Source organism: Rhincodon typus, chromosome 28 (genome assembly GCF_021869965.1).
Source record: "Rhincodon typus isolate 14 chromosome 28, sRhiTyp1.1, whole genome shotgun sequence".
In the NCBI taxonomy this organism is placed as follows: domain Eukaryota; kingdom Metazoa; phylum Chordata; class Chondrichthyes; order Orectolobiformes; family Rhincodontidae; genus Rhincodon; species Rhincodon typus.
In genome coordinates this window covers 5,205,301-5,219,196 of record NC_063359.1, presented here as the reverse complement: position 1 = coordinate 5,219,196, position 13,896 = coordinate 5,205,301, and the positions used below count along the sequence as shown (strand labels likewise).

Here is a 13,896-nt window from a genome sequence, read left to right as displayed (position 1 = left end):
GTGCGTTTTGTTGTTTTTTCAAACATTCCATTGACAGCTTGCAGAACACCTTTAAGGTAATAAAACATTCCACGGCTCTTTGAAAACAACACCAACGCACATTAGAAAATATTTGGTCAGATGACCAAAAGATTGGTCAAAAAATTTGAGGACAATCATATAGAATCATAGACTGGTTACAGGTGGAAAGTGAGGTACAGGCACAACGAGTTTAGGGAGGGAATTCCAGAGCTTAGAAATGAATGGACAACAGCTAAATGTATTGTGGATATTCAAGAGATCAAAATTGGAGAAATGCAGTCTTCACAAAACTGTTACAACACACGAATGGCAAGCCAAACCAAATTATTATTATTGGATTCACAACACAGTGAAATTAACGTTCAATGACACTCCAAACTGCCTAACTGTTCTGGTTTACACTTTATACACAACAAATTTTGGACACCAACTTTATAACTTAAACTAAAACTAAAACTGACAATGCATTATTAATAGTGTAACTTCAGGAGAACACAGATAAACAGCAAGGTAATCTAATTAATACCTACAATCAAAAGCCTAATCTTTTTATCATAACCCTACTCTCACACAGAATTAAGAAATAAATTAAAAACAAAAATAAAAGATTGTAATTTGTCAGTTCAATAAACATTTTCTAATGATTGTCCAAAGGTTTCATGAAAGCCTGGGTATCAATGGATTGTTCACAGGCAAGTAGTACTGTATGCCTTGCTTGAATTCTAAAGTCATCAGTTAACGCAAACAGTATCAGCAGTCCTCTGGAAATATTTATTTATTTCTTACAGACTGGCGTGCTTTTCTCAGAACTTTAAACAATTTGATAGCTGTGAGAAACTAGGGAGAGTGCAAAGTCAAGCAGCACGACCACCAGAAGTCTGCAAAAATCACACTGTCTCCTGCCAAAACCTGGTCAGAACCAGTTCTCCCTTGATTAACCAACTCAACATCCAACTAGCTGCCAGCCCCTAGCATAGCCATAGCTCGGTACCGATTCGTCTGCAGTGTCTTCAGATCAAGAATTAAGTTACATTGTCTTTCCAGGCCAATTCCCAACAGAAAACATCTGTCTTTGTTATCTTCTCTTTTAAAACACTGTTGTTTGAAACTTAATTTTTAACTTCAACTCACAGTTCCAAATCAAAAATGAGAAAAATAGACAAATAGTAACGGTCTCTACACAAAGGTTGTGAAGCTGAAGGCGGTTACAGAAATAGGGAGTGGTGAGGCCAAGTAGTGGAGCTGGGCTTAAAAATCCGGGATAATTTTAAAATCCAGACATTGCTGGTTCAGTGCTAAGCAATGGAGATTAGCAACCATATAGGGATGGATGAACAAGATTAAGTGAGACTTCAGATATAGGCAAGAGTTATGGCTTCCATCCAGCACATAAACAATAGAACCCAGGATGCAAAGGTCAAGTCAACAGGTATAATAGGTATGACTGAGCATCAGATAAACTAAGTCTAGTTAGGATTTCAAATAACACAAACAGGTTGGTCAGATATGGTTTGGATTGTAACAAATCTGTGCTGACTGTCCTTTCTTAATTGCGTCCTTGAAAATGATCTGTGATAGCTTTTCCACTCCTGCTGTTAGATTGACTTATTGTTACCAGTTTTATCCTGTAATCCTTTCTAAATAATTAACATTTGTAATCCTCTAGCACTCTGGCACCACTCCAATCTTCAAAAGGATTTAAGGTTGTAATCAAAGTTTAAACTATCTCTATCTTAGCCTTATGACTGAACTGCAAAAGCAAAATGATTCAGACAGATCTCAGCAATCCCGCAATCAATGAATCAGATTAAAAACTCTGCAATGTTGCGATATCCAATGAATATTGTTGGGCAATTAAATACTAACTGAAAGAAAATGCTCTATGAACATTTCTAGCCTCAACAATAGCATAACCCAATACAAACACAAAAGATAATTCTGAAAAATCTACAATCACTTTCCATTTGATGAACAATTTTGGGCCCCGTCTGAAGTCTCTATCAACAGAAATGTCAGCCTTCAATCAATTTGATTCACTCAACATGGTATAAAAAACAGCTGAGCTTACTGATACAATATCTTGGTTCACATGATTACTATGGAGCAGGAAGCCATCATGTGCATACCAGCCCTCTGAATGAGCAGTACGACTGATATTCTCCTGCCTTTTCCCCATAACCCTGAATATTGTTTCTATTTAAATAATCATCTCATGCCCTGTTGAAGTCTTAACCGAATGTGCCTCCACTATACTTTGAAGCAGCACATTCCAAACCAATCCACACATCACATTTGCTTTGTTCTATTGTTCCTGATCCTTTTAAAGTCCAGTTTCTCCCTAACCACTTCGTCCAGCCTCTCATGACTTTGGAAACTTCTATCATACTAACATTCTCTCCAAAGAAAACAGTCCCAACTTCTCCAATCTATCTTCATAACTGAAGTTTCTCACCCTTCCTAAAGCAACTGCAAAACTGTTCCAGCACAGTTATGACACTGGCACCTGTTTAACAAGGAGGAACGCTGTGCATGTTTGTTGAGATCACAAAAAACAGACCAAACCCAATTTAGTCATTTATCACTTCATCAACCTACTCTCAGACCTTCAGCAAAGTAACGTCAGGTAATGTCTAAGGTGCTAACAAGTGGCAATTACACGCCAATAACCATCAGTCAGAAACCTAACGGGACAGACATATTAATGTTGTGAACAAAAACAAATGTGCTGATAAAGCTCAGCAGGTCTGGCAGCATCTGTGAAGGAAAAAACAGAGCAAACGTTTCGGGTCCGGTGACCCTTTCTCAAAACAGGGGAAAAGGTCACCAGACCCGAAACATTAACTCTGTTTTTTCCTTCCTAGATGCTGCCAGACCTGCTGAGCTTTTCCAGCACATTTGTTTTTGATCCTGATTTACAGCATCCGCAGTTCTTTTGGTTTTTATATTAATGTTGTGGTTACAAAAGCAGCCTACAGCTGGATATTTTGCAGCAAGTGACTTGCTGGACTTCCTGACTCCCTAAAGCTTCCCATCACCCAAAAATGTAAAAATCAGAAGTATGGAATATTCTCAACTTACCTGGATGAATATAGTTTCACAACAATAAAGAAGCTCAACACAATTCTTACAATGCTCAGACTTTATTGGACAGCTATGTTTTAAATTGTAGCTATAATTCAAGGTAAAATGTGTAGTCTAGGGATAGTAGTAGTCGAGAGCGCGAGACAAACCCATGGAAGAACACAGAATTAGCAATGGGTACTTTGCTACTGGAAGTCAATTTGATTACAATCAAAAGAGTTGAGCAAAGGAGATATTGTTTAAAGGGACACCACAAGATTCACTCCAGTGGGACAAGGAAAAGGAATCCTGTTAAAGCAGGAAATAACTTTAGATTTTACACACAAGACTATTTTTACCCTAAGTCCAATACAATGTATAAATGTTTTGTGGGATTTTCAGTATAGCATTTCTGTACTTTAGAGTATTAGTTGCTTTGTAATGTTTAGTTGATTTTAGTGCGTTTGTCACTGTAAAAATTTTAAAGTGTGAAATTTTGTTCTGTGATCCTTTTGAGTCAATTACTGGGAATTTTAAAAGTCCTCTGTCTCTATATGGGTCATAACATCATCCAGGACACAAGTGACTGCTCACTTGGCAGCCCATCCTTCATCTTGGTCATTCACTCCCTCTGTCACCAGTGCACAATGGCTGCAAATGCGTACCATCAATAAGATACACTTGCAGCTTGTCATAGCTACTTCAACAACACCTCCTAAACTCTCAGTCTGTAACACAGAGAAGGTCAAGTACATGGGAACACCATCTTCAAGGTCTTCAAATCAATGCATTATCACTATCCCTTCACCGTGGCTGGATTACAATCCTGAATATCATAATAGTAATGTGGGAGCACCGTCACAAAAACAGGTCCTCAACGTTAACGAGACACGGCAATAAATGCTAACCTTGACCACATCCTAAGAGTAAATAAATACACTTTTAAAACTGAGAATGTATTTTGTGATGATTTTACAAACATGGATCGCATGGTATTTGCACGATGAGCCACACTCAACTGTTCCAATATTTGCCTGGCCAACTCCCATCTTCTACCCTCAATGATCCTGAACTCTCCTGAAAATATCTTATCTCAGGGCAAGTCTCTTTCACTGATCACCTCTGATGTTTGATAACAAAGCTCATGGTCTACCAAGACCTTAAGTTTAAGGTTCTCAAACTCATGCTAAATCCTCTACAAGGCCTCAACTCTTCAGATCTGGGCTTCAAATTGAGAGTACAGTTCATATGAACATAATGCCTACTTCTAATAATTAATTGTCAGGGCTGGTTGTTTTCGACAGAGATAGTGCAAGTACTGTGCTTTGGCTGAACTTGACAGTATAGGTGACAAGAACTGAATCAAATTAAACAATGCAGGGTCATCGAAATACTCTTCAGCAAACCAAACAAATTACACAGTGCAACAAACTGCAGTATCAAGTTGCCTTCCAAGAGGATAATCAGAAATCTGGTCCAGCCACTTTTATTGCAAATTGCCTTCAAGTAGTAATAGTATAAATCATTCAGAACAGAAACCAGGACTGACCCCGTGTGCTTTCAACTTTGTCTGGTTATACGCTTGATTAAATCGAATCTCAAATGTACATGCCTAGACATGGAAACTGCAAGTCATCATAGTTCTTAGGACCATAGGTGGCCATCTCATTAAACAGAGGTGGCTGGTGACGCTTTTAACCTCAGGATCAGGCAAGGTGCAAGTTTGAAAAGGTAGGACCTTCATAGTAACCTTATATCCTAGAACTGCTTCTCAATGAAGATCTTGCAAGATTTGTAATTGTATATACCCGGTATTATTCCTGGGTACATTCCTGCTTTATACCCAAATACACCATATCCGGGTGTAGGAGTTAATTCCAGAGTATGCCATAGCTGGGTGTGGAAATTTGTACTATCTTATAGAACTGGGTGGTGCCATATGAAGGGGAAATGCTTGTGGTAGTGAAAAACATATTTGTATCACAATTTATGCAAAATATACTTTTTTATTTGAAGTAAATTTTGCCTGTGAATTCATGATGAATTCGTACTGGTTCTGATTTGTGGTTAAACTTATATAAAAAGAAGCAAAATCTCTTTCATAACTTCACTTGGGGATTATTTTAGTTTACAGTTCCTTCATGGGGATTGTAATAACTGTGACAAGAGTAGATGAGAGGCTGGAAATTCTGCATTAAGTAAGTCATGCCCTGACTCCCCGAAGTCTGTCCACCATCCACGAGGCACAACTCAGGACTGTAATGGTATACCCTCTACTTGTGTGAATGAATGCACCTCCAACAATACACAAAAAGCTCAACTCCATCCAGGACAAAACAATCCACTTGAATGGCACCTTATCAAACCTCATTCCTTTCACCACTAACACACAGTGGCAGTCATGTGAATTATCTATAACCTGCAATGCAGCAACTCGACAAGGATCCTTCAACAGTACCCTTCAAAACTCATGATTTTCACCATGTAAAAAGACAAGGGTAGACATGTAAGAAAACAATCATCTGCAAATTCCACTCCATTCATTGCAACCTGGAAAATATATCACTGTTCCTGGTGATGGTCCTGGAACACTAGCAGCATGCAGCCTCTTTTCACTTGAGAACAGGGGATTTATACTCAAGAGTATGCAGGGTTCGTGCCCAGGCTGGGGGTGGATGTGGATTTTATATTTGGTTACAGAGGATTTCTTCTTTTATGTAAGAGGAGGATTTATATTCAGGTTGGTCAGAGGAGGGGAGGGAGGATTTATACCCAGGTCTGAGGCAAGTGGGGGTTATACTGAAAAATAAGAGGGCTTATATCTGGCTCCGAGGGAGGAGGGGCTTATACAGAGACCTGAAGGACTGGGGGTTATGGCGGGGTGGTGGTAATCCATGGATCTGAGATAGGGGGATATACCCAGTTATGAGAGACAGAGTTAGGGTATACACCAGGTCAGGAAGGGGGCAGAGTTTACATCTGGTCTGAGATGGGTGGGGATTATACCTGGTTCCATAGGAAGGAGGGTGTTATACCAAGATCTGAGGGGGGTCAGGGGTTTATACCCAGCTCTGAGGTTAGGGTGAGGGTTATACCCGGCTTTGAGGGAGGGAGGGAAAAATGGGGGGGGTATTACCTGGCTTTGAATGAGATAGGAGTTGTACCAAGATCTGAGGGAGGGGGTAATCTCAGCTGTATGGGGGGTTCACAACCACCATGAGGGAATGGTGGGTGTGGTGTTCATAGCCAGCCCCGAAAGGTGGGGGGTGCAAAAACAAAGTTGCTGGAGAAGCTCAGCAGGTCTGGCAGCATCTGTGAAGGAAAAATACAGCGTTAACGTTTCGGGTCTGGTGACCCTTCCTCAGAACTCCTGAGGGAGGGAGGGAGGGAGGGAGGTGGTTATACCCTGCCCTGAGGGGAGGAGAGGGTTGTGGGTTCACACCCGGCCCTGAGGGAATGGGGGCGGGGGGTGGTTATACCCGGCCCTGAGGGAGGAGGGGGGGGGGTTGTTTAGCTGCACCATTCCTGGCATCAAGCTGAGGCCTGAGCTTTGAAGGAACATCAATCCGTACCTGGGTCAAACATCATCTCTGGGTCTGGCGGCCCGGTCTCCATGGCCGCTGTGGTGTACAGTTCCAGTCCAGCCCGAGTTACTGGGCCACACCGCGAGCAGGTTATCGGTTCCTCCCGCTCCCCCTGCTCCCCGGGAGGGGGGAGGGGCCATGGCCACGCCCTCTGACCCAACACTGCCCTGTTGTTGTACCGCGGCTTCTCATTGGCCAGCTCCCACAGACTGCCGCAACAACCCGCATGTCCATTGGGCCACAGCCCGGAGGCCAATGATGGGGTGGTTTACTGCGTGGTGCGCGTCCGTGGGTGAGAGAGCGAGAAGCTGGAGCAGCTCATGGTGAGAGGTGCCGCCTGGGGCAGCTGGGCTTAGGGTAGTGGGTACGGTACCGGCTCGGCTCGGCGGTGAGGACTACACCCAGGCTCACGGTGAGACAGAGACAGAGACAGAGACAGAGAACGGGGGATTATGGCCTGTGCTCACAGGGAGAAGGGAAGGGGGAGAGAGAGCAGAGCAGAATGAGGAAGATGTGAAGCGCCTTCAGAAGGATGTGGATAGAATTGGTAAATTCACAAGAACGTGAGAGTTAGAATATTATGTGGAAGATGTAATCTTGCCCATTTCAGTAGGAGGAACTGTTGCGTTGATTTCTTCCCAAATGGCAAGAGGTAAGGAAGTGTCGATGAGCAGAAGGACCTAGATATCCTTGTTGATAAGTTACTGAAGGTTAACATGCAAGGTCAGCAAGCTATTAGGAAGGCTAACAGAATCTTAATCTTTATTGCAAGAGCATGAGAGTACAGGAAAGTGAAGTCTTATTGTATAAGACTTGGTTAGAGCACACCTGGAGCACTGCAGTTTTAGTTTCCTTATTTTGGGAAAATTATGGTTCTCCAGGCATGTTCTTGGGATGGTGGGACTGTCCAATGAAGAAAAATTGGGCAAGGTGATCTTAGTGAAACTTAACAAATGCTTAAAGGGATATATGGAGTATATGCAGGTAAGCTGTTTCCCCTAGGTGGGAGTCTAGAACTAAAGAGCACATTTTAAAATGAAGGAGGATGCCTATTAGGTCTGAGTTGAGATTTTTCTTTGCTTACTGAAAGGATTGTGAACCCTTGGGTTAGCTGATAAGTGGCAAGTAAGATTTGTGCCAGGAAATCATCATCTCCAACGAGAGAATCTGAACATCTCAGCTTGACGCTAAATTATATCACTGCTGAATCCCCCATGGATGAGTGCAGCTGCAATAAGTTTGCATCATCCACCACAAAAGCAAGCTCTATGATGAGGCCAACAACCAACTTTAAACATTCTCTCCCTTCACTGGCATGTCATGACTGCACAGTGAAATATCTACAAGATACAGCATCTCATCAATGCTCTTTCAACAACACCTTCCAAACCCAGAAACTCTAATACCTGGAAGAATGAGGACAGTAAATACATGAGTTGTCTTCTAAGTCACATCATCCTGACTTGGAACAGTATAGCTGTTCCTCACAGTCACTGGAGCAGGCTCCTGCACTGTGACTTTGAAATTCTAGTAGTCATGGCTCTGACCATCCATCTTTTTATTGATAAGTTCACGGGATGTCAATAGTGCTGGTGAGGCCAAATTTATTGATCATTCTTAAATGTTCCTTGCAAGGTGGTAGTGAGCCACTTTGAAATGCTGCAGTTCATGTGATGTAAATACACTTGCACTGCTGTTGTAAATGTAGTATTTTTCTTTTAGACTTTGTAATGGTTTGGTACGACTAAATGGCTTGCTCATTTAATAGGCTATTTCAGATTACATACAAGAGTCAACCACATTCTGGTATCATATGAACGCTACGCCAGACTATCAAAGGATTAACTTGGGTGAAAACTGTGGAGTTTCTGAAGAAGGGTCTAGGCCCAAAACGTCAGCTTTCCTGCTCCTCTGATGCTGCTTGGCGTGCTGTGTTCATCCAGCTCTACACCTTGTTATCTCGAGTTGTCTTTGGAGATTTTTTTCTCCAGTTAATCTCCGTTTCTCTTTTGCTCTTTCTCTGAATGTTACTGTTGCCCCACTCCTTTCTTTGAGCAAGTTTTCTGAATTTGAGTTGGGAACACAACAAACTACTCCGGGGGGATATTTATTCAAGGCCATGCCTTTAGTCCCAGAAGCTGTTCAGATCACCCAATTCTCTTTTTTTATCTTTCCCTTTTTTAGGTTTAGTCGAGCATGGGATTACTATCGAATCTGGCTCGGGGTTTAGTGCGTGGAGCTGACCGGACAGCAGAACTCACAAGCAAGCGTGGACCCCGCAGTTTCTACAAATCACGTGGAGCCAAATCAGCGGGGATAATTACTTCCAGTGGCAAATTTATCAAAATCAGGAAAATGGTGCCTGAGTTGGTCGTGCCCAATTTAGAAGGTTTTAAACTAAAACCCTATGTGTCTTACAAAGCACCACAAGGAACAGAACAACCCCTGACAGCCAAGAAACTCTTCACAGAAACCGTTGCTCCACAGATAGAGAAGGATTTTCAGGAAGGGAACTTTGACCTGAACAACCTTGAAAAATATGGCTTTGAGCCGTCACAAGAGGGCAAGCTGTTCACACTGTTTCCAAAAAATTGTGTACGTTGATAAGAATTGGATTGTTTTGTACATTGACAGAGAGAAATAGGAAGTGGTAGCCGTGTATGGTGGTATCTCACTAAAATTACACCTGTGCTGGCTGTTACTTGTAATTATAGTTTTACTCGACTTGAATATCGAAAGAGAAGAAATGTCAAATTCAATGTTTACGGAAGGTAATTTGGTATGTGGTTTTATTGTCCTAATTAAACCTTGTCTTTCATTGCGTTTGAAGCTGTATTGTTGAATTCTCGTTCTTCCAATCCTTAGATTTCAGTGTTCTTTTTGGCAACATTGTCAGTATTTTTCTCTAATGTAATACTTTAACTTGTTGGCCATTTTGCTGTCATGCTTTTATCTGTAAAGGAATACATATTTATTGTACATTGTGAATTAATTCTCTATGTTTACCACTACTTAACTACATATCTTTGAGCCTATTCTTCCAATCTACCTTAACCAACTCACCCCTTTATACATATAGTTTGCTTTAGTCAGATTTAAGAACCTATCATCAGCTGTCTTTTGATTCAGAGAGGTCTGCTTGTGCTTGCAAATTTGACATGGAAGTTCACTCTCAACCAACAAATCTTTGGATACATGGGGCAGGATAACCCACAGGGTGGTGAGATCCTTAGTGCAGGATTGGTTTCTTTTCCCCTTCTCTGCTGCTCCTCTGCCTCATCAATAATGCTTTTAGACTCAAAGCGTGATGCACATTGTTGGACAAGTTGTTGCCAATTTGAACAGTTGAAAGCAAACTCCTTCCAGTCACTTGTGTTTCCTGTGTGCACCACCTCTTCCCCTTTTTCCCCATTTATAACCATTGACTCCTTTAGTTGATAAAAAGCTGTCACTGCTCTCCATGGAAGGGAATTCCACGGACAACACTCAGAAAAAATATTTCTCCTCATCTCAAGTCATAAATGGGAGACCTCTAATTTATAAACTATGACCCCAGTTCTAGACTTTCCTTTAAGTGAAAATACCCTCAATCCACTCTGCCGAGTTCCTTCACAATCTTATGTTTCAATAGGATTGCTCCTTGTTTTTCTAAATTCCAGTGATACAGGGCTAAGCTGAAGGTTGTGTTGCTATAGCTATGGGTATCAGATCTCTGACATTGGTGGCTGTCAAAATGTGGGAAGTGCAACTTTTTCCCATTGTAGATATTTTTAATTAACCTATTTGAACTGTTCTTATATTCCTCTGGAGCAGATGGGACTTGAACCCAGACCTTCTGACCTAGAGTTGGGACATTACCACTGCACCACAAGAGCCCAAAAGGAATTTTGCCTTGGTACCTTTGAGGACAAATCAAGAGTGGTGTGCAAAAAGACCAACAGCACTGCAGATTATGTACATGGTTGTCATTCAATTTTGGCATGACAGTGACTGAGGCTAAAAGCTTTTCCATTTAAGCAGTGATTAATGCTGTCAGGGTAATTGATCGTTCATGAGGTAAATTACTACAATCAGGTCGATGGTAAATGTTATGGGGCTTTCATAGTCTTGCCTGACCTCAGTCCAGATTTTGAAGGTGCCTGTTTTGGATCTGTAACTAAACAATATATCATCGTGAAGAAATTGCAAGATTGTGATGGAAGCTTCTTAATCTTCAGGGTACAATCCACCAAACCTCATGGTTTACTCAGTCAAATGATTAGGTCATGCCAGAATGCGATGTATAGTATGGAACCAGACCCTTAGGTCCAACTCGTCCAGGCTGATCACATATCCGAAATAAATCTAGTCCCATTTGGCTGATATCCCTCTAAACCTCTCTTGTTCATATACCCATCCAGATGCCTTTTAAATGTTGTAATTGTACCAGCCTCCACTACTTCCTATGGCAGCTCATTCCATACACACACCACCCTCTGCATGAGAAAGGGTGCCCCTTTGCACCCTTTTCAATCTTCCCCTTCTCACCTTAAGCCTACACCCTCTAGTCTTGAATTCCCCACTCCGGGGGAAAGACATTGTCTATTTACCCTATCCATGCCCTTCATGATTTTATAAACTGCTATAAAGTCACCCCTCAGCCTCCAATGATCCAGGGAAAATAGCCCCAGCCTATTCAGCCTCTCTCTATAGCTCAAACCCTCCAAGCCGAGCAACATCCTTGTAAATCTTTTCTGAATCATAGAATCCCCACAGTATGGAAACAGCCCATTCAGCCTAACAAGTCCTCACAGACCTTCTGAAGAATATCACACCCAGAGCCATCCCTGCTACTGTATTACTGTATCCAATAGCTAACCTACACATCCCTGAACACTGGACAATTTAGCACAGCCAATCCACCTAACGTGCACGTCTTTGGGCTGTGGGAGGAAACCGGAGCACCCGGGGGAAACCCTAGCAGACACGGGGAGAACGTGGAAACTCCACACAGTTTCACGACATCCATCCTATAGCGGAGAGACCAGAATTGTATGCAATATTCCAAAAGTATCCTAACCAATGTCTTGTACAGCCACAACATGACCTCCCAAATCCAATACTCACTGCACTGTGTTCTTGATGTTTCGCATGAATTTGGCAATCAAGCCCGTGTCTGAGCTTGCTCTGGAAGGTACAAAGGTGCACTGTGTCTCCCTCTTTCCATGTTTGTAAAGAAGCTGAATAACTGTCAACCAGTGCTTTTTTTTGTCCTTTGATGTTTCTTAGCTCCACGAAAACTGGTACAGTCGTAAAGTCATGCCAAACATATTCACAAACATGAACTAGTCCCACCTGCCTGCTCCTGGCCTATATCCTTCCCAACCTTTCCTGTTCATTTATCTATCCAAATGTCTTTTAAGTGTAATTGTACCTGCATCCACCATTTCATCAGGAAGTTCATTCTACATGCAAACCACCCTCTGTGTAAAAATTTGCCTGTTATGTCTTTTTTTAAATCTCTCTCTTCTCACCTTAAAAATGTGCCCCCTAATCTTGAAATTCCCCATCTTAGGGAAAAGACAACTACCATCAAGTCTATCTATACCTCATTATTTTATAAACTTCTTTCAGGTCGCCTCTCAACCTCCTATGCTCCAGTGAAAAAAAGGTCTCAGTCTATCCAGCCTTTCCTTATAACTCAAACCTTCCATACCTGGCAACATCCTGGTAAATCTCTTCTGACCCCTCTCCAGCTTGATAATATCCTTCCCATAACTGGGCAACCAGAACTGGACACAGTATTTCAGAAGAGGCCTCACGTATGTCCTGTACAACCTCAATATAACATCCCAATGCCTATATTCAAAGGATTGAGCAAGGAAGACAAGCGTGCTAGATGCCTTTTTAACCACCCTGTCTGTATGCAACACGAACTTTAAAGAATTATGTATCTGCACCCCTAGGTCCTTCTGTTCTACAACAATACCCAAGGCCCTACCATTAACTGTATAAGCCTGACCTTCGCATGTTGTACCAAAATGCAATACCTTGCATTAATCCAGATTGAACTCCATTTGCTATTTTTTCAGCCCATTGACCCATTTGATCACGATCCCTTTGTAATCTTAGAAAATGTTCTTCACTGTGTACAATGCCACCAATTTAGGTGTCATCCACAAACTTACTAACCATGCCTTCTATATTCTCATCCAAATCATTTATATAAATAACAAACAAAAGTGAACCCAGAGCTGATCCCTGTGGAACGCCACTGGTCACAGGCCTCCAGTCCAAAAAGCAACTCTCCACCATTACTCTTTGTCTCCTGCCATTAAGCCAATTATGAATCCAATTGGCAAGCTCATCTGAATCCAAGTGACCTAATGCAGAACCTTGTGAAAGGTTTTACTAAAATTCAGGTAAACAGCATCTATTGCTCTGCTGTCATCAACCTTTTTGGTAACTTTCTCAAAAAACTCAATCAAGTTTGTGAGACACGCTTTTCCTTGCACAAAGCCATGCTGACTATCCCTGCCTAATTTTTGCCTCTAAATGTCCATAAATCCGATTGTTTTATAATCACCTCCAAAAATTTATCCACAATCAAAGTCAGACTCACAGGCCTGTAGTTCCCTGGTTTCTCCTTGCAACTTTTCTTGAACAAAGGTACAACATTAGCCACCCTGCAGTCATCAGGCACTTCACCCATAGTTATAGATGATGCAAATATTTCTGCAAGGGGTCTCATAATTTCCTCCTTTACCTCCTACGACATTCTTGGATACATTAGATCAGGTTCCGGAGATTTATCCGCCTTTATATTCTCTAAGACCTCCCAAACTGTAATGTGAACTGTTTTTAAAACATCAAAGCTTATTTCTCTGCATTCTCTAGACTCCATTTCTTTCTCCACAGTAAAAACTGATGCAAAATATTCATTTAGTATCTCCCATCTCCTGGCATTCAACACAAAGATGATCTCTTTGATCTTCAAGATGCCCAACCCTCTCTCTAGTTATCCTCTTGCACTTGATGTATTTGTAGAATCTCTTTGGATTATCCTTAACCTTATCTGCCAATGTTGTCTCATATCCCCTCCTGATTTCTCTCTTAAGAATGCCCCTACACTCTTTATATTGATTAAGAGATTCAATTGAACCAAGTTGTCTACATCTAAAAAAAGATGGCAAGGTGTAGAGCTGGAAGAACACAGCAGGCCAAGCAGCATCAGAGGAGCAGGAAAGCTGAC

The 13,896-nt window shown here is 41.7% G+C and overlaps 2 protein-coding genes across 6 annotated transcripts in view; one reads left to right on the top strand and one right to left on the bottom strand.

The window, feature by feature from the left end:
- Window positions 1-6,813, bottom strand: part of pnpla7b (patatin-like phospholipase domain containing 7b) — a 312,946-nt gene extending 306,133 nt beyond the window's left edge. For 2 of the 3 annotated variants that reach the window (XM_048613829.1, XM_048613830.1), the window contains exon 1: window positions 6,654-6,763. Coding sequence is in view for 1 of the 3 variants with exons in the window: in XM_048613831.1 (XP_048469788.1) it covers window positions 6,654-6,696 (43 nt within the window). In the remaining 2 variants the exon portion in view is untranslated. Of the gene's footprint in view, window positions 1-6,653 lie in introns of all 3 variants that reach the window. The other variant, XM_048613831.1, reaches the window with a different exon arrangement.
- Window positions 6,814-6,873: 60 nt separating this feature from the next.
- On the top strand, window positions 6,874-9,653 carry mrpl41 (mitochondrial ribosomal protein L41). Of its 3 annotated transcripts, none has more exons than XM_048613827.1 (2): window positions 6,874-6,988; window positions 8,850-9,653. In XM_048613827.1, the coding sequence occupies exon 2, from the start codon at window positions 8,862-8,864 to the stop codon at window positions 9,267-9,269; it is 408 nt and encodes a 135-aa protein (XP_048469784.1). In that variant the 5' UTR covers window positions 6,874-6,988; window positions 8,850-8,861; the 3' UTR covers window positions 9,270-9,653. The 3 variants fall into 3 exon arrangements, with proteins under 3 accessions (XP_048469784.1, XP_020378186.1, XP_048469785.1); XM_020522597.2 differs by having other exon boundaries at window positions 6,933-7,077; XM_048613828.1 differs by lacking the exon at window positions 6,874-6,988 and adding an exon at window positions 7,118-7,317.
- Window positions 9,654-13,896: the final 4,243 nt, after the last annotated feature.